This window comes from Phoca vitulina, unplaced genomic scaffold (genome assembly GCF_004348235.1).
Source record: "Phoca vitulina isolate PV1807 unplaced genomic scaffold, GSC_HSeal_1.0 scaffold7, whole genome shotgun sequence".
Taxonomy (NCBI): Eukaryota; Metazoa; Chordata; class Mammalia; order Carnivora; family Phocidae; genus Phoca; species Phoca vitulina.
In genome coordinates this window covers 33835690-33860478 of record NW_022589710.1, presented here as the reverse complement: position 1 = coordinate 33860478, position 24789 = coordinate 33835690, and the positions used below count along the sequence as shown (strand labels likewise).

The 24789-nt window shown below is 43.3% G+C and overlaps 1 protein-coding gene across 2 annotated transcripts in view; it reads right to left on the bottom strand.

Annotated features, from left to right (window-relative positions):
* Positions 1-24789, bottom strand: part of PRKCH (protein kinase C eta) — a 219108-nt gene that overhangs the window by 55043 nt on the left and 139276 nt on the right. For both annotated transcript variants that reach the window (XM_032405248.1, XM_032405249.1), the window contains exon 10: positions 13696-13850. In XM_032405248.1, the coding sequence (XP_032261139.1) occupies positions 13696-13850 (155 nt within the window). The remainder of the gene's footprint in view (positions 1-13695; positions 13851-24789) is intronic.

Below are 24789 nucleotides of genomic sequence, written 5' to 3'. Positions count from 1 at the left end.
CTTTCTCCTGAGATGGAACAGCACGAAGTCGTGACAATGTGTGTGCCTTTTCACTCAGCAGTACCTCCAGGAATCTGGTTCTAGGAAAGAATCAAAGACTGATCCAATCGATATATGTAACAATATAAACAAATCATTATTAATAATAGTAAATCAACTGAAATGTACTGTGAATTAAGTAGGCCCACATGACAGACCACTCTGCATCATATAATATTAGTGAAAGATGAATGGATAAAGAAGAGGTGGTAGATACATACAATGGAATATTACTCAGCCGTCAAAAAGAATGAAATCTTGCCACGTGCCATGACGTGCATGATTGGAGCTAGAGGGTATTATGCTAAGCAAAATAAGTCCGCCAGAGAAAGACCAACACCATACGATCTCACTCATATGTGGAATTTAGGAAACAAAACAGAGGATCATAGGGGAAGGGAAGGAAAAAGAAAATAAAATGAAAACAGACAGGGAGGCAAACCATAAGAGACTCTTAACTATAGAGAACAAACTGAGGATTGCTGGAGGGGATGGGGGTGGGAGAGATGGGGTAACTGAGTGATGGGCATTAAGGAGGGCACGTGATGGGATGAGCACTGGGTGTTACATGCAATTGATGAATCACTAAGTTCTGTCCCCTGAAACTCATAATATAGTATATGTTAACTAAATTGTATTTAAATTAAAAAATTTAAAAAAAAGAACGTAGACAACTTTCATGGTAGGGGAAAATCGTTATAACATATTAAGTAATAAAAAAATCAGGTTAATAATGTTTATATAGTATGACTTCAACTTTGTTTCTTTTTAAAAAAATAAACACATTAAAAAATTTTAATAAAATATATGAAAAGAAAAATGGTTATCTTTCAGTGGTAGGAGTATAGCTTATTTCATTTTTATTTTTTGTATTTTAAATTTTCAGCAGTTACTATGTGTTACTTTTATAATTAGAAAGGCGAGAATAAATTTTATTTAAAAAATTTAAAACATGGGGGAGAATCATTGCTCTCATTAATGAATACATACCCCATGAAGACAATACGTATGTTTTTATGAGAAGAATAGTTTTGTACAGCCTAGTTTGGAGTTACAGCCCCTTAAACTTTAGGGTGTATTATTCAATAACTTACACATAACTATAGAAAAGTGACATCACCAGGCTTTCTACCTCACTTGTTATGTGTAAACACGTGGTGGGTTTAAGGAACTTACAAAGCAATGTCCAGTTTATAAAATGACTGTGAAAAAGTTATTACCTTTGTTTTTAGCTGAAAGGCATAAAATTTGAAATCGATAAACACTGAAGTCCTCTGAATAGAGCAGACAGATCTATTGTAACTCTGAAAGGGATTAGCGTCACCTTAAGCAAAAAAGCATACAACTTGTAAGTCATCAAGTATAGAGATGTGGTAGAAGAATCATGGCAGAGACCACCACGGTTTCTCAAACTTAAGTACTGCATGGCTCCTTTTTAAAGAACATCTGAAGAAGCACTGACCAAGTCTTTTCCTATGAAATAACTTTCATTTGAGAATTATAATTGCAAGGAAGAACTGTGTCTTTATAGCAGGTGAAAGAATTATTTATATTATCAATCAAAATGAAAATCCAAATTTAAAAATTCTTAAAGAGGGGCGCCTGGGTGGCTCAGATGGTTAAGCGTCTGCCTTCGGCTCAGGTCATGATCCCAGGGTCCTGGGATCGAGCCCCACATCGGGCTCCTGGCTCAGCGGGGAGCCTGCTTCTCCCTCTCCCTCTGCCTCTCTCCCTGCTCATGCTCTCTCTCTCTCTCTGTATCTCTGTGTCTCAAATGAATAAATAAAATTAAAAAAAAAAAAAAAAGAAAACATTAAAAAAAAAATTCTTAAAGAATTGGAATGATCAGTTGAAAAATACTAGTATGGGTTCTCAAACACTCTTTTCAGTAGGGCAAATTGTCAGGCTTTCATTTGTGAAAAAACACTACCTTGAATTCTGAGCAAATCATGGGTTTGGATTAGTGTAATGCTGGAGACAGACAATGGGTTAGACAAGGTCCCTGCCCTCATGAAGATGCCCATATGAAGAGATGCCCAGGCCAGGAAAAGCAAGAAGGGAAGGGTATTACAGGATGCCACAGGAGCCGACGGGATAGGCACCTAAGCTAGCTCGTGGTTCGGGGGGTGAGGAGTCTAGGAAGTTTCCTAGCGGAGGTGACTGAGCTGAGACCTCACAGGTTCGCAGGAGTTAGCCTTGCAGAAAGAGCAGAGAGCATTCCATGCACCTGCAAGGCCTGCTGGTTGAGGGAACTCGGCACCTTCGTGGATTCAGAACTGAGGTGGTATTGTAGAGTTCCATCACATACTGTGTGACCTTGAACAAGTGATTTTACTTCCCGGAGCCTCAAGTTTCCTTACATGTAACATAGGGATAATACCAATTGCTTTGGAGAGATGTCCTAAGAGGCTTAAAATTCATTAAGTAGAAGCTCCTTACGGAGACATTTATCCTTAGAGAGAAATGCTAAGCACATGGGGCTGTTACTGTTTACGGCAGAGCCAGTGTGAGAGCACGCGGGTCCTCTCCCTCCTGCCCCAGCCCACTACTCTCTTTGCCACTCCTTGACTCTGCAGAGCACTCCCCCCGCCCCCCCGCCAAGGGCTTTGTGGTTCTTGCCATTCCTTTGGCCTGGAATGTTCTTCCCCCAGGTATTAACATAGAGTTTGCTTCCTCATAGGTCTCTGCTCATCTCCTCAATTGTCCTATTCTCCCTGATCTTTATCTTCCCCTTACACAACTTTTGCTCCATAGAATTTATCGCCCTGACATTCAATATATTCACTTTTTGTTTATCCGACTACCTGTGCTAGAATTTAAGCTCCTTGAGAATGTGAGGTTTTGTCTGATTTGTTTCCAGAGCTTAGCACAGTGCCTCGCACACGGTAGGTGCTTAACACATATGTGTTAAAGGATTGAATAAATACCCCAAGCTTGAGGGAAGGGCTTTCTTTAGTCTTCTTTTACTCTCTGGGGACCTGACATAAAGCTTTGCATGGAATAGGCATTTCATAAACACTTGTTGAACTGTATAACTGAACCACTTCTTACAAATGTTCATCTGATACCTAAAGACCAAGTGACTGTATTTTCATTGCTTAGCAAATAAATCCAAGATTGTGTTTAATTATAATGAAGCAGTAGGCCGATCGATCAATTTGGTGGGGAGAACAACAACACTGGTGGTCTGATTTCACAGTGACTGGAATCAATTAACACACTTATCCATTAGTTCCAAATAACCACAGCCCTTGTTGATGCAAAAGGTCAAATGTGGATGAGGTATGCCAGGATCAGTATTCTGATTTAATAAGTACAGGAAGTGAAGTACAGAAACAAAATGTTTCAGGGCTGAAATTTCTTTCTGCCATTAATCTGGGTCCTTTGAGAAACTGTATTGCTGGGACTAAGCTGCCAGGATATGGGCTCCAGTAATGGTCCAAAAAAGTTCTTGAATCTTCCCTCAAATGAAAAACCAAAAATTTGCTTCAGTACCGGAAAAGGTAAATCCTGAATGAGTTCAAATGTTCCCCCCATATATTAGAGAGTTGAAATTTAAACAAGATGCAAAAGTCTAGTCTCCAGGTTTTACAATCTGCCCCATATGCTCCAGGGCTTCTTAAGGAAACCATCTTTAGGATTCAGGATAAGTATGTGTTTTAAGGATACTAACGACACACAATTTCAAAATATTGCTAAAATGCAAAAAAAAAAAAAAAATGATTTGGTTCGAAAGGAAAACACAAATTTGTTTATTATAAAAAGACTGGTCTTCAGAGGGTTGATATTTACAAGCTACAACTCCAATTTCTGTAAAGAATTCTTGAGAAAGCATCTTGGGGTAATTTCAGCTCAAGCCCATGCTACAAAGAAAACCTAAATCATCTGATAGCACGTATACAAGAAATAACCTCTTATATTGACATGGCATGTTTCAAAGAGCTTTCACATTTTCACTTTCATCTGATTTGAGCTTCATGGATACCCTGCAGGGAAGCCATGTCAACGTACAGATGGCCAAAGAGGCTCAGAGCATTCTGCAACCTGCCCACACCTCCAGGACCAGCAGGAATCAGGGCTGGGTCTAGCACCCAGATCTTCTGAAAACCAAGCCCAGCATTCTTTCAGTTGAAAGAATATATGTGATCTTTTTCTATTCTCTTATAGCATTGTAATTTAAATGGAATTGCACTTTGGGGACACTTACTTTAAATGATGCAATATATCAAAAAATTTGTAAGCCCCAGAGCCAAATTTAGGCAGATTTCTAATGGGGTCTGGTTTCCTAAGGTTCTGTCCTTGGCTCACCGTTCCATTTAAGACACTCTTGTTGGGTGATGTCATCTAGCCTCCATGATCTGAACTAATAGCTATGTCCTGATGACTTCTAAATATGTGTTCCAGCCCATCTGTTCTACTGAGCTTCAGACTCATATCCACCTGCCCATTTCACATCTCCACAGGAATGTCTCAGGTACCTGACATATTATGTTTCCACACCTCGTCATCGTCCTTTTCTGCCTAGATGTCTTCCTGCACTCATGATCTCTCCCAGGTAATGGTAACATCATGCATTCAACCTTCTAACTAAACACCTAGAAATGACCCCAAGTTTCTCCTTCACCTCCTGGACCCACCCAGCCACTAAGGCCTGACTGGTGTACTTGCTCGTATCTCTTCGTCTTACGCTCTTTTCCTCAGCCCTACCACGACCGTCTTGGTTCAGGTCCTCATTATCTTCTTACCTGGAACAGTGCAACAGTCACAAATTGAACCTCCCCCTGCTACCTACATGTCCATGTCTGCATGCTCCCTCCCCCAGATAAATATGAAATGTAAGTCTACTCATGTCAGGCAAGCTGCTGAAAACTCTTCAAAGACTCTTCTTCACCTGCTACATAAAACCCAATTCCCTGGCATGGAATTTGTGTCTGGCACTGTGAGTTTCCTATCAAATAACTATCCTGCCCTTTTTTCCTTAATAAGAAAACCCTGATTTGTAGCTGGAGCCTGGCCACATCATGATTTCTTAGCCTTCACTGCAGCTAGGTGCAGTCATGGGACCAAGTTCTGGCCAAATCCTTGGTAAGTAATGTGTGAAATTTCAGGCTCTTTAAAGGGAGCTAACTTAGCTGGGAGAAGTGCTCTTTGTGCTTCTTACTGCCTGGAACGAATACAGAGATGACTCTGGAAGCTTTAGCAAACACATTAGGCCACGAGGTGGCCTTGAAGACGGCTGAACAGAAAAGATAGAAATCTCGGTCCCAGATGACTCCACGGAGCTTTCATAGCACAGCTGGACTGCCTACTTCCAGACTTTTTATGGGAGAGAAAAATACATTCTAACCGGTTTAAGACGCCATCATATTCCATTTCCTATTACAGGCAACAGCACCCAATCCTAAGTGATACAGAATTCAAATATCTCAAGAATGTTAAGCCTTTTTCATAACTTCGTTTCTGCCAACCCCTCGAGCCTTATCTTCCACCAGAGCTCAAAATTTAAGTTCCAAAATTCTTGTAGTTTTCCACTCCACCCACGTATTCACCATGAGCTTTCATGCTTCTCTACTTCTGCTCAAGCCTGCCCCCTACCTAAACACCCTCATTTCTCAGGTTTTAACTTTCCATCACCTCCTACAGAAAGTTTGCCTAAACCTCCACGTGAGGGTAAGTGGCCCTTCTCGGTGCTCCCATAATATGCTGGGCATACTCCAATTCTAGAACCTATCTGCCATTAATTATTTATGGGCCATCTCTCCCAGTCCACAGAAAGAGCCTCAAAGGGCAGATACCACATCTATTCACTTTGTATTTATATCTCCTAATAAAAGTGGCAGCTCAGTAAATATGCTCTGAGTTCACCTGCATTTTCCTCATGGAAACAGAGTGAACAGTATCAAATGCCTCCAAATGTCCTGACTAGCTCTTCATGTCAGCAGTAAGTTAAAGATTGAAACAAAATCTTCTAATGGTATTTTTTTTTCCTGACATGGGAAACAAATTACAGGTGAGCCACCCTAAGAAAACATCCACTCTGATAAGCAATTTACTGTTTGGATGTTTCAGACTTGGAATTTCCTCATCTATAAAAGAGAACTTGGCACTCTCGGAGGCCTCATCTGGCTCTAGAATTTTTATAATTCCATTGTTGAATATAAACACATAGAACAGGACACAAGGAACTCACTGTGAATGGATGGTTCCTCCAGCAATTGGCAGCATGAACAGCCTTACCTAACTTTTAAATAAATTACTTACAAGGAGTATCTAACACAATCTTGAAGTCATCAGATGACAATGAACACTCTAGGATAATGAAATGCCTATTGTGGGAGGATATGCCTCCTAGACTGCAAACTTATTGGCCTCCCCTAGAACCCCAGAACTTGCTATGCTTCCTCCTGATACTGGGAACTGGCATTTGCTATTCCTTCTGTCTTAAATGCTCTTTCCATCCCTCTTCCCTGGCCACCTCAGCTCAAGAGTCACTTCCTTAGAAAACTCTTCTGTCTTTCCCTGACCAGACTGAAGTACTGTATTAGAAGTTCTCACTCACTGCAATGCACTCCTCTTCTTCATGGCACTGGTCACCATTGTGATTTTCTGTTAGTATGGTCATTTGATTGACGTCTTTCTCCCTCACTAGACCATACCCTCCACAAGGGAGTATTTTGGTTTTACTTATCATTGTACTCATATCCTTGGCAGAGGGTTGATGCTCAATAAACGCTTGCTAAATATCTCCAAAGGCTGTGTGAGGGTGGAGAAAAGTGGCCAAGTTTCACTGGGGGAAATGAACAGCTATTCTAATAAGCTGGAAATCCTCTGAGCTCTCCTTCACATCTTTGAAAAAGCATCCTGAAGTCACTTCGTGGTGGCAGTGACAGAGCAGGCACTGAATGAGGTCACCATCTGACAGAACAATCTGTGACCAACAAGCCAAGAGAAGAAGCAGGAATGTGACTAAAAAGTTTGGAGTTTTAGTAACAATCCTAGGTAAGGGCTCACAGTCGAAACCAGATATGAAAGTTACCAGTGTATTGAGAATCCCATGGCTAGCACATCCTGAAGAAACAAGGGCTATAATGAAAATAACAAATGACAATTTGTAGTTGTCTTTGCAGCAAGCAGATCAAGAAAGAGTAGACTTACTTCTTAGAGCAGAAGGAATGATGTTATCGAATGGCAAAGGGAAAAGAGAGCTCCTAAACTCGGCTTTTATCTTTATCTGAAAAGATTTTTCTCACTAGAGTGAGTACAACAAATATAAATATTGAAGTGAATTCCAATATAGGCGAGGTAACAGTAAGAGTCCAAAATTCCAGATTCAAATGAAAGACATTTAGGGACCCTGAAATTCTGCTGGCAAGAAATACTAAGGTCCCAGGTGATGGGACTCTAACAGATGTTGTAACAGATGTTACAATTTCCAAGAGGGGGAGAAGTAGATATCAGAAAACAGTGACTCAAGCACGTGATAGTCATCACTGACCCATGCACAAATTGGCTGGAAAACAGATTAACTGTGAATTCATAGACCCAGAAGCAATGCTCACAGAGGTGGCTCTCCAAGCAAAACTACGTTAAGCTAATTTCAAATCACACAGGTGTCTGAAGTCAGCAAGAAATCTGATGGTCCTATATGATATCCTTGAGAAACAAGAGTCAGATGATATTAAAGATTGGTATATTCACACAGCTCCAGTAGCTGTTTTCAGAGACTAGCTTAACAGACCTTATCTTGGAGGGAGATTGTCAATCTTCCCATATTCTGAATTAAAAAAAAAAAAAAGTCAAATGAGGTAGAGACTATTCTCTCAATTTGAGGAGAACTCAAAGGTGATTTTCTTTAAAAGTTCATGTGCTACATTAAGTATACATGTAAAAGACAATATATTTGAGGTCTGGAGCCTCTGTGGGTTAGTTCTACATTTGGACAATGGGACAACAAATTACCACAGCAAGCACTTGGGGCTTTAGGAGTAAACACTGATTACCATGCACACAGCATGCCAAGAAGTGCATAGAGCACAAAGTGATCAGACTCATGGGTTCCAAGTGTGTATTAAAATGCACCATGTTCAAGTATAAATGGTAAGGAGGAATCAAAACTTAAACTGTGCTCTTCTGTAAAGGCTTTCTCACTACAGATATTTTAAATATATTCTATGCTTTGTCAAAAACAGCAAATCCACTATGTGCTGGCTGGCTCTAGGGGTTTGGGGTTGAAATGTCAACGATGGCGGAATTCCCCTTTAATACAGATTATGAAACATGATAGAAAATGGGGTCTGTAATGCTGGAGGGCAGGTAAATGGGATGCATGCCCCTTTGTCTTCCAACTTTTCTGTAGGACTTGACTCTGAAAAAAGTCAATGGCCATGTAAATTATTCATGAGCTCTATCTGGGCTCCCAATCAGCCAACAAGCCCAGGACAAAGGAATGAATAGTCTTTTTTTCCCCTTAGCAAAGTGGCTCATTGACTGCTTACTTCCCAGCCCTTTCTTCTTGGTCTCTGGGCCATGGCAGCCCCAGACCTTCCAACCAAAGGCAAAGGCACAAACCCTGCTCTTGCTCTATCTCCAGGGAACTGGGCTTCTGTTCCTCCATGAAATGCAAGTGAACACCTCTGAGAATCAGGGTCAAGCGGAAAAGCACAGAAATGTAACTGGCCTTTCTCCTCTTATGCAAGGCTCTGTTGGCTAAGGGAGAGAAGAAAGTCGAGGAGCCTAAGGTACTTCTAAAGTCCTATTGGACAATGACTTGCCCATGGTACCATCTTTGTAACTTGCTGAAAAATAAAAACCTCCCCTGACAAAAAACAAACAAGGAAATAACCACACCTCTACAGACATACCTCAGAGATATCACAGGTTCAGTTCCAGACTGAACTGTCTGAAATGAGTAAACAATTTTTTTGCTTTCCCAGTGCACATAAAAGTTATGTTTACACTGTACTGTAGTCTATTAATTGTGCAGTAGCATTATGTCTAAAAAAACAATGTACATATCTTAAGTTTAAACTGCCTTATTGCTAAAAAATGCTAACCAGCATCTGAGCTTTCAGCAAGTTGTAATCTTTTTGCTGGTGGAAGGTCTTGCCTCTATGTTGATGACTATTGACTGATCAGGGTGGTGGTTGCTGAAGGCTGGATTGGCTGTAAAAATTTCTTAAAATAAGACAACAATGGAGTTTGCCACAATGATTGACTCATTCTTTCATGAACCATTTCCCTGGAGCATGTGATGCTATTTGACAGCATTTTTATCCACAATAGAGCTTCTTTCAAAATTGGAGTCAGTCCTCTCAAACCCTACCCCTGCTTTATCAACTAAGCTTATATCCTATTCTAAATCCTTCATGTTCATTTCAACAATCTTCACAGCATCTTCACCAGGAGTAGATTCCATCTCAAAAAACCACCTTCTTTGCTCTTGCATAAGAATCAATTCCTCATCCATTCAAGTTTGATTATGAGATCACAGCAATTAGTCCCATCTTCAGGCTTCACTTCTAATTCCAGTTCTATCTATTGCTATTTCCACCACATCTGCAATGACCTCCTCCACTGAAGTCTTGAAGCCTCAAGGTCATCATCCATGAGGGTTGGAATCAACTTCTTCCAATTCCTGTTCATGCTGATATTTTGACCTCTTCTCATGAACGTTCTTAATTGCATCTACAATGGTGAATTCTTTCCAGAAGGTTTTCAACTGACTTTGTCCAGAGCCATTAGAGGATTCACTATCCATGGCAGCTGTAGCCTTTATGGAATGTATTTCTTAAATAATAAGAATTGAAAGTCAAAATGACTCCTTGACCCATGGGCTGCTGAATGGATGTTGTGTTCACAGTCAATGAAAACAACATTCATCTCATTGTACATCTCCATCAGAGCTCCTGGGTGACCAGGTGCATTGCTAGAGCAGTAATAGTTTGAAGGGAATCTTTTTCTCTGAGCAGCTAGTCTCAAAAGTAGGTTTAAAATATTCAGTAAATCATGTTGTAAACAGATGTGCTGCCATAGAGGCTTTCTCATTCCATTTATAGAGCACAGTCAGCGTAGATTTGACACAATTCTTAAGGGTCTGAGAATTTTTGGAATGGCCCATGAGCACCAGCTTCAACTAGCACTTTTGGTTTCAAGAACTTTTCCTTTGCATTTACAAGTTGGCTGACTGGTGCAAAAAGCCTAGCTTTCACCCTATCTTGTCCTTCAACATGCCTTCCTCACTAAGCTTAATCATTTCTAGCTTTTGATTTAAAGTAAGAGACTTGAACATGTAGAGGCCACAGTAGTTATTAACTAGACTAGCCTCAATATCATTGTGTCTCAGGGAATAGGGAGGCCCAAGGAAGGAGAGAGATGTTGGAATGGCTGGTCAATGGAGAAGTCAGAACACACATATTCGTGGATGAAATTTGTTGTCTCATGTGGGTGCAATTCATGGCACCCCAAAACAATTACAATAGTAACATCAAAGGTCACTGATCACAGATCACCATAACAAATATAATGACAGTGAAAAAGTTTGAAATATCCCTAGAATCACCAAAATGTGACACAGAGACACAAATTGAGCAAATGCCATTGGAAAAATGGCACTGGTAGACTTACTCAACACAGGGTTGCCGCAACCCTTCAATACACAATGTGCATATATATGTATATATGTACATAAAACACAGTCTCTGTGAAGTATAATAAAGCAAAGCACTATAAAATGAGTATCCCTGTATCTGGATAGGTCAGAAGCATCATCCATGAGATCATTTTGGCTCTGATAAGGACCGTCCCAGGACATGTCTGATAAATGAGGCTGTCTGATGCTCCCAAGCTTCTCTCTGTGCTCTCTGGATCACATTCACACGCTGGGCGACCCAATTGTGCCCTTTACTGTGTGTGAGTTCCAAGGACTTGGTTTTCAAAGGCTTATCCTTAAGACTCTGTTCTCAGGCCAGTAACCTGAATGGAATTAAATTATCCTGTGAAATAAATCCACAGGATAAAAATAGCTTTTGAATCTATCCTAATTAAATGTGTCCCCTTCAAAGTCAACCATATCAGTTAGCGCCTACATCTGGCATCCAAGTTGAAGAGTAAATTAAAATAAATTCTCAAAATTGAACCGCAGATGCCAAGAATTTAAATAAAATTTCTCAAGATGTGGGCTGATACTGCTTCACAGAAATGACATCAGGTTACAGTGTCCATCCTCCTTATTTCCAGACCAATGAAACAAGCAGAATGAGAAGCGATCAGATCCTACACAGGAGAGCAAGTCGGCTGCCTTGCAGCAATGTAATGTGGTATTCAAGTAAAGCCTCTAAGGATTCAAGAAAACGAGTTTTGACCTTATTACTTTTCTCCACTGCTATGGTCTGAAGGTTTTATGTCCCTGCCCCCCTGCCCCAGGCGGACCCAAATTCATATGGTGAAATCCTAACCTCCAAAGGTGATGGTATTAGTAATGTGGGGCCTTTAAGAGGTGTTTAGGTGATGAGGGTGGAACCCTCATGAATGAGGGTAGTGCCTTTATAAAAGAGGCTCCAGACAGTTCCCTAATCACTCTGTCATTTGAGGACACAGAGAAAAGATAGCCTTGACCAGATATCAAATCTGCTGGTGCCCTGATATTAGCCTTCCAGCCTCCAGAACTGTGAGAAATAAATTTCTGTTGTTTATAAGCCACCCAGTCTGTGGTATTTTGTTATAGCAGCCCAAAAGGATGAAGGCACACTCTGCCTCCTTTTCATGAATTAAAGTTGCCCTATCACCAGAAGGGCACTAAGAAGCCCACTCTTTGGTGGTACTCTAAGTCTGCAAGTCTCTCCTGAGGAGACAGGGTAGCCCAGTGGTTAAAGACGTAATTTGAACTGTGGCTTCACTACGAGGTGACAGTGTGGTTATTAAGCCTTTCTAAGACTCAGTTGTTCATCTAAATAACACGAATAAGATTACTGTTATATAATAAGAGTGCTAGGAGGATCAGGGAGAAATGCAGGTAAAGAGCCGGCTGTCACAATGCTCCATGTAGCCCTTGCTGCCCTCGTTCATATTCTTCTTTGGATTTACAATAGCAGCCCCTGCCAAGTAGCAAAGTCATCATTCTTGAAAATTAAATGTGAGGAAGGCTCTCTCTGGGGCAAACAGAGCAGGGATGGATGGATGGATGGATGGATGGATGGATGGATGGATGGATGGATAAGCCACGGAGAGGAGAACAAAAGCAGAGCCCATGGCCCAGAGTCTGATGCTACCACCAGGAAGACCTCTGAACTCCCTCCACCATCAGACAGTGGGTCAGCAACCGCCACCAATCCTGCACTGGGCAGGATGCTGCGGCAGGAACAATTCCATGCTGGAGCTGCCACAACAGAGGGTCTGGTCAAGCAGGCTCAAAGCACAGGCCACTGAAAGCCACCGTGGCAGCTCTGTGGCCGAACGATGAGCGGAGATTGCTGGTTACGTCCAAGCAGAGGACTCCCGCTGCTGGTATCCAGCCTGGCTCGGAGCTCTGCACCCCCTCTTCTGCCTCACAGCTGGGACTGAGACAAAGGGCTGCATCTTGTTGAGGTTTTAGGGCCCTGAGCTGAGAATTTATGTTTCCATATCGTGCCTGTTTACCTGCTTTGCTTTCTCTCTTTTTTCTGGCATCATTGACCAGCTCTGATGAGTTCTTTCCTAGCCTCGCTCCTCTCTTGCTATTTTGACTCCTAGATATTTAAGAATATTCTGTTTTTAAAGCTCTCTTACACTTTCATCGAGATGTCAATACGGTTCGGAGCCCACAAAAGGAACAGCATTAGAAAGGCTAATAAATAGCTAGTTTCAATCAGGAAATTGACATTCACACTCCTAAGATAAAAATGATTTTTTTCTCAAAAGAAAGCAACAATTGCTTCTCAAGAGAAAGAAAGTGTTTATGTGGTGACTAAGTTACAATGTTATTTAAAAGCAAAACACTGACTTCAGGGACAAAAATGAAAAGTTAAGAATAAACATTGTCTAACACTCACTGTTACATTCCCCACCTTACCTAATCTTCCGTCTGAATAAAGTTTCACCCATCCATATCCCTTGCATTCTGAGATCTAACAATGGCAACCAGATTTTAAGCCCAAAATGCATATTATACTCAAAAGACTGTGTGCCATGAAATGAAATCAAATAATATTCAGGAGGGGCTACAAACGATAAATATTATCAAGCAGGGCACTGCTCATCAACAGTTCGCCACTTAGCTCCTTGACTGGTGAGCTGTAACTCCAACTGACCGAGATTCTTATCACGGTAATTTAGGGCAACAGATAGCCACGCTCTTCGGTGTAGGTATGGATTCTTAAAATGGAATGGATCACTTCCAATGTGAAAACAGAAAAAAGAGCAACAATGGGTTCAGCACCCTGTAGGGTCTGGCTGTCTGAATTCATGAATAGTCTCCATGGAGCCGCTCAAGCCAGTTTTATGCAGATCACACAGGGGCAATTCCGGTTTGCAGGTAATGGGGAACACTACGTCATTCATTTATTCTAATGGACACTCACACCTTTGTGAATTTAATTCTAAAAAGATTTCAGTTGATTACCAGGAAGAATGAAAGGTGAAGCCAGGAGGGCAAACGGGATGAATCAGGAGACCAAAACTCACCTATAGATGATTCCTTTCTCATGTAGGAACATGAGTGCTGAAATGATTTCTGCTGCATAGAAACGAGCTCGTGCTTCTTCAAAACGACGAGACTTCTGAATGTGAAACATCAAGTCACCCCCATTCACAAACTCCATCACAAAAAACAGACGATCCTGGATAGAAACACAAGAGAGGATCCAGCGTGGTGTGGCCATTAGCCTAGAGTTGGGTCAATAGGTTACTTTGGGCTGTGGCACGGGCAGAAAAGGTCATCAAGTGGAGTTCTGAGTGAAACATTCTGGCGGGGTCAGGGCAAGACATGAGGGCTGTGGGATTAGATCCCTGAGATAGGGGGTGGGGTGGGGGAGTAACACCTGGATCTCCTTTAAGTAATTCCACACAGCCTTGATCTCTGTGTTAAATAAAAAGTAGGAAAGCCTCAGAAACCTCTGGTTCTCACTGCAGCTCTGCACCTTAAACACCGTGTAACCTCAAGTTTCATTTTTTTTTGGACGTTCGCCATGAGTAAAGTGAGAACGATGATGCAATCCCTAGCTGAATCATTGGGTTTGGGAAAGCGGAGGAGAGCAACATAAATGGAAAGGTACATGCCTTTCCTCTGGAGCATGCAGGGTTAAGCATGTTCACAGAACGCAAGGGACATCTAACAGGTCCTCACACGTGGGCAGGGAACACTCACAGAGAAAGGAAAACATTTTAGACAAGTCTGCCCAACAGCAGTCTAATGACAGCCTTCTCAGAGTGGCCTCAACATTAGAAATTCCATTCAGCCCAACAGAAAATTCCTGAGTCAGGAGTGGAAACGTGCAGACTAGCGCGATGCTGTCTCCACTTGGAAGGAGCGCTCAACCCTGCAGGTGAAATGGGCTCTTAAGGGCGCCTGGGTGGTTCAGTCTGTAAGTGTCTGCCTTCAGCTCAGGTCATGATCCTGGTGTCCTGGATGGAATCCAACATCGGCTCCCTGCTCAGCAGGGAATCTGCTTCTCCCTCTACCCCTCCCCCTGTTCACGAGCTCTCATCTCTCTCTGTCTCTCTCTCACACACACACTCTCGCTCTCTCTCAAACAAATAAATAAAATTTTAAAAAAGAGAGAGAAATGGGCTCTTAAGATTCCTCATGCAGTGCGCTAAGTACTGAGCAAGTGGTGTGAACAAAGTGCTTTTATTAAGACTTTAATAAAAGAAATGCGAAGGCTCCATGAGAAAGCGACGTCTCCCAGATGGACAGTATAAAGTGCTATGTTTCAGGAACCCCTAAGATCAATGGATTTCCTGACTCCCTCCACTAACATTTATGAAGTCCACGGCTAGCCTAGTGCCAAATGAGGTGCTGGGGATCAAACAGAGAGTAGAAAGGGCATAAAACAGATATGACCTCTACCCACATAGTCTGGTGTGGGAGACACACGTTACTTTAAAAAAAACAAAAACAAAAACAAACAAAAAAACACAACAAGGAGTTATATACACAGGTAAATATACAAATTCCGGTAAATCCTGTGAAGGAAAAGTGGAGGAAGCAGGGACATCTGGTCATCTGCCTGGGGGTCCGTGGAGGTCTCTCCGAGCAAGGGACATGCAAGCTAAGGCCTACGGGATCACCCCAAAGGGCCAGCCATCATCCTTTTAGGGGTAGGAGGGTGGGAGGTCATTTGGTAAGGAAATTGGTATTTGCCAATTCACAAAGGACATGTACTCAGAACTCATCTCTCCTTGTGGTTTTAAGCCCTCCTGTTTTGCTCGGTGTTACCACACGTCCACAGCCAAGCAGTGGACAGAGGCCGTGTGTGCTCTCGCTCATGCTCCGAGTCACCTCTGGTTTCATCAGGTCTTCCCAGTCAGAAAACGGAACTCATGACCTCTCTATTCCTGATTTTCAGTAAGACCTTAATTTGAAGGGAAAAAAATCCCCTGGCTCTATGAAACTTCTCTCTGTTCATGAGAAGCATGAATGTAAGAGTAAAAATAGAACGGCAAAATTCACACACATGAAAACAAAAACCAAACACTAACAAAACAACTCTTCATGTTGGCCGATCTAAGCCAACTGAAAGCTCAACACAGTAAGCCATCGGACTGAGCCAATGGCCTTCATCTGGGTGTGACGGGCGAGCAGAGCGGCCAACGTGGGAGGGACGAGCTCTGATGAGCAACAGTGTTCTTTCTCTTCTCTATGGGAAGGACTCTCATGGAAAGAGCAGGTCAGTGGTGGAGTGGGATGGAGGGTAAGCATGCAACCGAGACTCGTCTAAGAGCTGCATCCGCTCGGGCAGGTGTGATGCCGATGCTGTGTTCATTTGGAGGGGGTGGACAAGGGGGACCTGACGAAGACTCAGGTGGTAAAGCCACCCAAACCATCCCTCAACAAGCTGATCAGCCTTACACAATTTTGTTAACTGGCCCGTTCGCCTTCCTCATGGCTGGAACTGGCAGTCACATGAATTACAAGAGCTCGAAATACCTGATGACGGCAACTGGGTCAGTAGGTAAGTGGCTATTCCTTAGGCTGCTGGACGTCAGTGTACCTGGCAAGAGTCTCTAGGGCAGTAGGCATCAAAGAGATGAAGGCACTGTAAGGGCAGTTTCATCCATTTCTAGTTCCCCCCAAATCATTCTCATGTCTCAAGCCTGAAAAGCCAGGGCATGGGCTGAATTCCAAATCTGGGGGAGGAGATACTGCCTTCTTGTCTCACCCTTTCATCTGTTTCTCGGCCCAGCGCTGGAGGGAGCTTCTCAGAAACTGCAGGAGGGCCAGAGGGGCACAGCCACCTGTGATGTGCGGCCAAGTCATAAGCCTTAGAACTGAGAAACCAGGGGTTTCTTTCCATTCAGACTTGCACTTCGAACCTCCTGTCTGGCACCACCTAGAACAACGCTCACCCCCCAGGCTACATACAACTCTTGAAGCAAGCAGGAAGGGGAAACAAGCCAGCCAGATAACATAACGACTTAACACAAAGTAATGGTCCATGCTATCAAAGACCTAAATTAATATCACAAGGGAGATAAAAACGTGTTCATCAACTTGCCAGATGTTTTTGCTGAGAGGAGACCCTCTCTTTACAGCCCCTCTCTTCACCCTATCCGTGGCCTCTCGGAGGCCTGAAGTAACCAGGCCCCATCAGGCTTGTGGGGATAACATCCCAAATGAGGTACAATCGCCTCTGGTTTGGGTCCCAGGGCTCCACAGGTGGAAGCGACGGGGCTCGGCTTGAAAAAGACTCCCGTGAGTGTTGGACAGGCCACATGCGCTAAAACAACATCCGTGACAAAAACAAATCAGTCGGCTAAATGCTTCTGCTATGGAATGAATTCCAGCAACCTGAAGGAAATCTTCCGTATTTCGCGAGTGCCCCTTACAAAGCAGAGACGTGTATTTGAAGTTCTGACAGGAGGTAGAAGACAATCTCCTACCTACAACTCCACTCTGTCTGTGTGTTGAAGAACGAGTCTCCCCGATTACCTGAGGAACGCTAAGTTATGCTTCACAAACTCAACTGTGAAGCAAGGCATTCAGGAAGCATCTGTTGGGACCCCCGAGTTGAGGGAGGCATTGCATAATGGGGCAGGGAAGAGGTTCCAGATCCCAGCCGAGGCAGAGATTACAAAGACGACGGTTTCTGTGTTTAAGCCTGTGTAGATAGCCATTCCAGCTTTTCTGAAGTCCAGTTTCCTAGAAACTGAGTCTGGATACCTGCAGAGCTTTCCCTGAGGCCTCTGGCTCTGCTAAGGTAAATTTTGCCCCGACCTGCATGGTAAGAAACCCAAGGTCCCAGAGACCAGACCGGTTTAACCTCAGTTCTAAAGCCAAGAGGCCCAGCCCTTTGTCTGTCCCTTGCTCCTCCTTTGCCCCCCATTCAACCAACCACAATTGCAAGTCATTAACACGAGTGAGGGACACCTGGGGGAATAAAAGCAACTCAGAAATCCCTTTGTCCCAGGCCTCAGTGTGGATTACAGGAGGCCAAGGAGCTGCTGCCTGGTTAATAATAGAATTCCTGTCACCCCCTGCCTCACCGCATTAACCCACTGTAGCCTGGGCCAAGTCAGTCCTGGCTATCAGCTCAGACCTGCTACTTCTCCAGGTCAAGGGGGATAAAAATATCCCCTGTACTGATAGGGGCTCTAGGTACAAGCAGTGTGCATGCCCTAAAGCCCCTCAGAAAGATTGTTCTTCAAGAATTAAAACTGATGAGCAATTGCATCAAGAAAAGTTTGAGACAAAAGGCTTGGGTTGATGAAAGTGACACACCAAGGTGGGACCTGCAACAAGGTGACGTCACCTAGGGAGAGTGACTGCAGAGGAACCAGGGAGGATGTCCTTCAGGGTCACTGTGGTGGGCACCTTTGGGGGTGTCTGTTCAGCTCACTAATCACTTTCTCAGAGAACTGCCCTGGCGTAGTCACATGGGGAAATGCTGGACATCCTACAAACAGCTAGTGGGGACCATGCTGGCCACTCTCTTCCCGGTCTCTTTCCCAGAAAATTGGAACTGAGATGGAGAGGTTTTGATTTAGGCTGTGCAGGGTGCAGGAAGTGAGGAAACATGAATTAGGAAGCTGAGGCTATCTTTGTGGTGAGACCATGGGAAATGCCTTGTAAAACAGAGTCCTGAAAGCATAGCTAGAGAGACGGATGGACGGACAGAAGGACGAGAGAGAAAAAAATGAAGCAGAAACATATGGTGAGGCAGAGACAAGAGATGAGGGAGCATGCGGGCACCAAGAAAGAAGCTCCCTGGGTTCCTCCTGCCTCTCCAGTTTCAGATCCCTAAAGAGAGCTGGACGATTTTGGCCCCCAGCTTCCACGAAACATCCCGCCCTGTATCTCTGGATCTTTATTTTCACTTCTCCCTTTTTTGCATGACCTTGGTTAAGTTGCTTTCTGTTACTTGCTCCCACGAGAATTTTAACTGAAACACACACCAATTCTTAAGGGGTGGGAGGTTTACTTACTTATAAATCTGGGATAACCACACCTATGACTGCAGTGATCCAGTGAGGATTAAACCAAAAGCAAAGTGCCTCACAAGAGCCAGGCCCAGAAGAGTCTCCACAAACAAACAATTGTTATTATTCCATCATGCAAAGGGGCTAAAATTTATTCTAGGAGACCTTGTGCCCAGCACCCAAGTCCCTGGTGTCACCAGCTCGCTCTCTCACTCTCTCTCACTCTCTCGAAACGTCCATCTGCAAATCAGGGATAATAAGATGACTGAACTCCCAGGTGTGTGAGGATTACATGATTTAAGCTAAGAGTTTCTAACAGTGCCAGGCACACAGCGAGGATTCAGTAAGCATAAGCCAATATCATCCTCACCATCGCTGCCACCTCCACTCTGGCTTCGGCCCCACAGGCTGGCTGCTCCTGGGGTTCTGGCCCCCCCAGGGGAGCTGCAGTGTCCTGGGCAGAGAGCCCTCTGCCGCGGATGCAGAGATGGGGTCTCGCTCAGGGGCTCTCAGGCTGACAAGGAGGCAGGAATGAAACGGCAGCCGAAACTGCAGTTGTGGGTATGAGACAGGAATCTGGAGGGTTCGAGTCAGGAGGATGTCAAGCCAGTTGCAGGGGTGCAGGGCATTTCCTGATATGGCATGGTCATGGCCTTGAGCTATTAAGGAGGACTTTTCTTTCTGGGAAGTGAATACTAAGCAAGGGTTTACAAAACTGGATTTGATAACCAAAACGTCAACCAAGGGTTTCAGTTCCAGCAAGTGTTCTAATTTTCTAATATCAGATGATAATATTCTCTACTTTAAGAGCTTTATAATCAGAACTGTTATTATTGAAAAGCAAATGGACTGCTAACATATTATAGTGAGACTTCTTGTAGTAGCTCTTCTCCCCTTCCCTAAAGTTGATTCACTCTAATCAACAGATGAAGAAGATTTTTCTCTTTAAATCAAGAATCCCTAGTCCCTACACATAATCCACACAGATATAAATCTCAGTTGAAGATGTATTACAGTGAGGATGCAGATTACCTTTTGGAAATAATTCAAAGAATAGAAGCAACATTTAAGGTTAATGACTAATTTAGTGATTGCTTTAAGGTGACGTTTAAGCTAAGAGCCACATCTAGACTTACCTAACCAAGTCTTAAGAATTGCTTTGGAATTATCTCTGAATGAATAACACATCAATCCTCTGTCAAAAGCTATAGAGTGCCACTGACTGGCTGTGGGCAAGCACAAGGAAATCTCCGGTAACAGACAGCATTGTGTTGAATTTCTCGTAAGTGCTCCTTGCTTTATGGTTTTTCTCCAACCAAGTCATCCACAGGGTGAATAGGGAGTTCAAATCAACAGGAAACAGTTGCTGACGTCAAAGAGGTCACAGTGGAAAAGCACCCTCATGAGGAAATCTGATTGCACCATGCCTGAACTGGAAACAATTTAAATTTAACCACATTAAGAATGATTACACAAAGGCCTCAAGGAAGAAACAAGGAGAGGGAATCTAATGGCTTCATTTTTTCTTTCTTTGACTCACTATTTTGTGTAGCCCAGAAGACAGCAACTGCTAATCCAATCACTCAGCCATCCCTCTCTCGAGTCCACGGGCAGGATACATCTTATCTGAGCTCAGAGACTAGTCTTTGGGAAGGTGAAATATGTCTCCAATAGAACAAGCCCTTGTTCTCTTTCGAAGCTGGAGGGACACACAGCTCTTTCCAAAGACCAAGTGTTTTCCCAGTAAACGGAACACACTGGCCATCTCTTGTAATGAAATGTGACAAGGCTCACTGATGTATGTACCAGACTAGGTGATGTGAGGTGATCTAACTTGTAGTTCAACACACGGTGAGGCATCTGAGACAGAAGATCCTTAAAGCATAAGTAAGCAGTCAATATATGATTGGCGATAGAGCAATGTTGGGGCTTAAGTCCTCCCCCTTCCTGGCAGAGCAACGTCTGGTCCACACGCATCTCGCCCAGTCTCACTGGGCTGAGCTGCCTTTGTGCACTAGTCTTGTTTTCTATGAAGGACCTGAAATCTTTGGAGGCAGAGCCCAGATCTAAATGATGTATCTCTAATACCACCAAGCTTAGTGCCTGGACCTGGGGAACTAACATGACAGGAGGCCATTTTTGTTTTCTAATACACTTTAAACTAGAACATTAGAAAAGCTGGAACAACTGCCAAGATTAGTTCTATCCATCCATTTTATGTGAGCCAACCGCAAAGAAGTGAAGTACCTTACCGGTAGTTAAAATAGTTTGTGGGATAGTTCAGGAAGAGAAGCAGATCTGCTTAACATATCACTTCATTTCCCTTGATTTATAAAGCTATGGTTTTTCTCTGCTTTTACAAGTAATTGCGTGTGCATAGTTCAAATGTAGTTATAAAGAAATACATGGAAAACTGAGGGAAAAATAAATAAAATGAAAATAAATCGCCTATAATCCTGACACCCAGAGATAGAAATCCAAATACAAGGAGAAACAAAACTATCTGTGGCTTCTAGCATCCAAGGAACTGGAGATTTCAGGGCAAATAAGAAATTTACAAGGAAGTTTTTAACTAGAATTTCTTTACCCCTTATGTCCTACTTAAACTTGCCACTCTTTAAAGAGAAAAAGAGAACATGAAAAACCCATCTTTCTTTCTTCACTTACATTACATAAGATCTCCTGATGTACTCTGTCACTAAACTGTGATTTTTTAACAGCTGCATACTATTCCCAGTGCCATTTCTATGAAGTCCGACAATTAGCCAGACTTCCGATTAAGTTAATGGAAATAAGAGGATGTGGTATGAATAGTCTACTTTCTATACCATGATAAAGATCATTTTTATTAGCCTGGAAACCTGGAACAGATTGTTGCCAACTGGGCATGGTGTTTTAATTCTGAATTAAACACACAAATCTAAATTCTGAACTTAGATTCACGAGGAAGATACCTTAGGTTATTATTCACTTTTTTAAAAAAGGTTTGATCACTTAAAAATATGCACAATAGGATTCCTTTAAATCATTATTTCACATGGTACAATTCTGTGTGTCAAGGTTTTGATTTAAGCACCAAATAGAAGAAGGTCTATTTGGGGCGCCTGGGTGGCTCAGTCGTTAAGCATCTGCCTTCAGTTCAGGTCATGATCCCAGGGTCCTGGGATCGAGCCCTGCATCAGGCTCTGTCTCGGCGAGAAGCCTGCTTCTCCCTCTCCCTCTGCCACTCCCCCTGCTTGTGTTCCTGCTCTCGCTCTCTCTCTCTGTCAAATAAATAAGTAAAATCTTAAAAAAAAAAAGGTCTATTAAAGATATTTATGGATTTAGTTTATACAGGGCTATAGGATAAAAAGTAAAAATGCCATCTACTTATTTAGATTATTTTTCATGACAGAAGTTCCTAAACTTTGCAACCTCTTAAGGCAAGATTTCATCTCTTCCTATGATCTCTGGATGAATTAGACAGGTCCGCCTCACAAGAGGAGATTCTGGATTACAGTTATCTAAATAAACATTTTGCCCAGTTAGAGAAGTAGCAAATCTGGCCAAGAATATTCTCTGTCTGCCTAGAGAGGACCCCTGGGAATCTGCTGGCCAAGCATCTGTTCCTTCCTCTGCTCTATGGTGTTGAGGTCCCTGCAGAATTTCCATTTGGGATTCATTCCATGAGCTATTTTGAGTTTGGATCTTCTAGCGCAGCCATGATACGTTCTTCTCTGGCCCTTTAGCTGGGGAACGAGATGTGTTCAAGCAAATGACGCTCCCTTGCCACCAGTCCCTTTCCAACCTTTCTGCACCGTGGGCCAGATACTGATCTTCACCGTCCGTGGAGGAAGAAAGATGCAAACCTTACTACACAGGTAGGGTGACCAAAGTAAAAGAGGCATGGTCTAATAAGATGAGGGCAAAGTAATTACAAATAGATTAAAAGGCTTAGCCAGGGGAGGGGCTATCATGTTAACCTTGTAGTGGACTTCCCAAGGGCCCTACAAACCCCAAGGATCAGAGCAGGGACTAAGACAACAGCACCAACAATCTCATTCCAGATCCAGTTACAGCTTCAAGTCCTTTGGTGAACTGACTTCATCTGGCACTTGGTTCCTCCACCCATGAAACCACTTCCTTCTGATTCTTCTTTCTGCGACCTTCTTCACTCTTGCTTAGAATTCCTTTCTCCGCTGTCCTCTCCTCTCCACCTAAGAACACCTATTGAAATATGTTAAATTACACTTTCTACTATACCCAGAGGACACTGAGGACACCAAATCCAATCTCCCATCTGTACCATGATTCTGAGCAACAAACATTTTACCACTAGGTTTCCTGCTAGGTAAGTTCATCATATTCGGATTCCCCCAGGCTCCTAACTGGCCAGAACTCTGGCCACTCCTCCCACTCTCTTACCCAACAAGTCTCATCGATTCCACCTCCTTAGTGTTTCCTTGACTCCACTCCCGTGACCACTGCCTTGGAGCAGGCAGGTCTGACAGGCCACTGTTTCAGCATCCTAACCAGGTCTGCGACCCCCTGGCCTCCTCCTTCTGCAGATGGCCACCATAGAGCACCTCCCAAAATGCACATCTTACACTGCTCTCTGACTTTAAAACCCTTTCCAGCTCCCTTCACCTCCATGATTGAGGCTTAGCTACTAAGCAAAGGATGTCAGACCCATTAGGACTTTGCTTCTTCACTCCCCACATTTCTTCTCCTATAATCCTGCTGCATCAAGTTATTTGGGGTGTCCTGGGTACATCATACATTTTAATCCTCTGTGCCTTTGCACTGCTATTACCTCTGTCTGGGAGGCCCGTTCCCTGTCTTCCCCTCACCCCCTCCATGACTGCAGGGCTCATATTCATCCTCAAAACACAGCTCAGACAGCCCCTCCTGTCTCAGAGCCCTTTCAACCTCTGCAAGGGCCAAGTGATGACCTTCTTCTATCACACGGTTATAGGCATGTGTATTGAAGGTGATCCCTGATTGAAAGCAATCAGAGGGCAAGTCCACACTTTGTTTTTCCCTATGTCTTCAGTCCCTGGCACACAATGTATGCTAAGGACACATTTACTGAATTGAATTAAAAATGCAAGCTAGATAGATTACCATTCAATAGAGAAACAGCCAATGCGTCTAGTGGCTAGGGTCTACTTTCAATATTTAGAGAGTACTCAGTCCTGAAGATATCATCTAAGGTGTCTGTGACTTTAAGTTGAAAGAGCACTCCCATGTATGGAAAACAAATAAAAGAAAATACCAAGTGTGCTTCCCCCAAAGCACACTTGGACTGCTACTAGTACATTTTTCGAGGCTGGTTGAGAAATGTTTCTTAAAGCTTTGATTATCTCTGTTTGTAAAATCCAAGTCATATGCATCACACATGGGATGGGAATCTGACTCACAGATAGGCTGGCACCTCTTTCAGTTCTGGGTGGAGACGATTTTCATAAAAAGTGACTGATTCCACACCTTGATGGTAGAACTGAAGCATAATCATTAAATGCCAAAATAAGAGAAGCTGCGCTTTCAATCTCTGGCTTTTAAACATAACCCTTTATAGATATATGCTCACTGAGCTCATCTTTGGCTCCCTAGCCACCCCAGCTCTGACACGTCTGTCTTATCGCAGCAGGCTCCGCTGCTCAGAGCTGCAGGCAGGGTGCTAACCCGGGCTTCCGCCCAACAGACGCCGTGTGCTTCCACGGCCTCCTCCCAGCCCGGGGCCCGAGCCTGAGTGAATGCCACAGTGCAACCACTGATAACTGGCCCAAGCCCCAAAACAGGAACCTTGCTGGTCTACAAACTCCAAAAAAATAAAATAGAAATGCTTTTAATTTTATAAGGAAGGTGTGACACACTTTGCTTCAGCCCCTGTAAAAAGTCAAGTGATCCTCTAGTCCGCTTAACTTCTTAGACCTAGGACAGACCACCTGACATTCAGACAAGGCAGTGGTTTTCAAGCAAGCAGAGCTTCCTCCCCCCAGGGGGCATTTGGTAATGTCTGGAAACATTTTTGGTTGTTACAAGTCGGGAGGTGCTACGCACATGTAGAGGTCAGGGATGCCCCTGATCTGACGGTGCATAGGACAGACCCCCATTAGAAAGGATTACCCTGCCCCAAGTGTTAGCAGTGGGCAAATGACA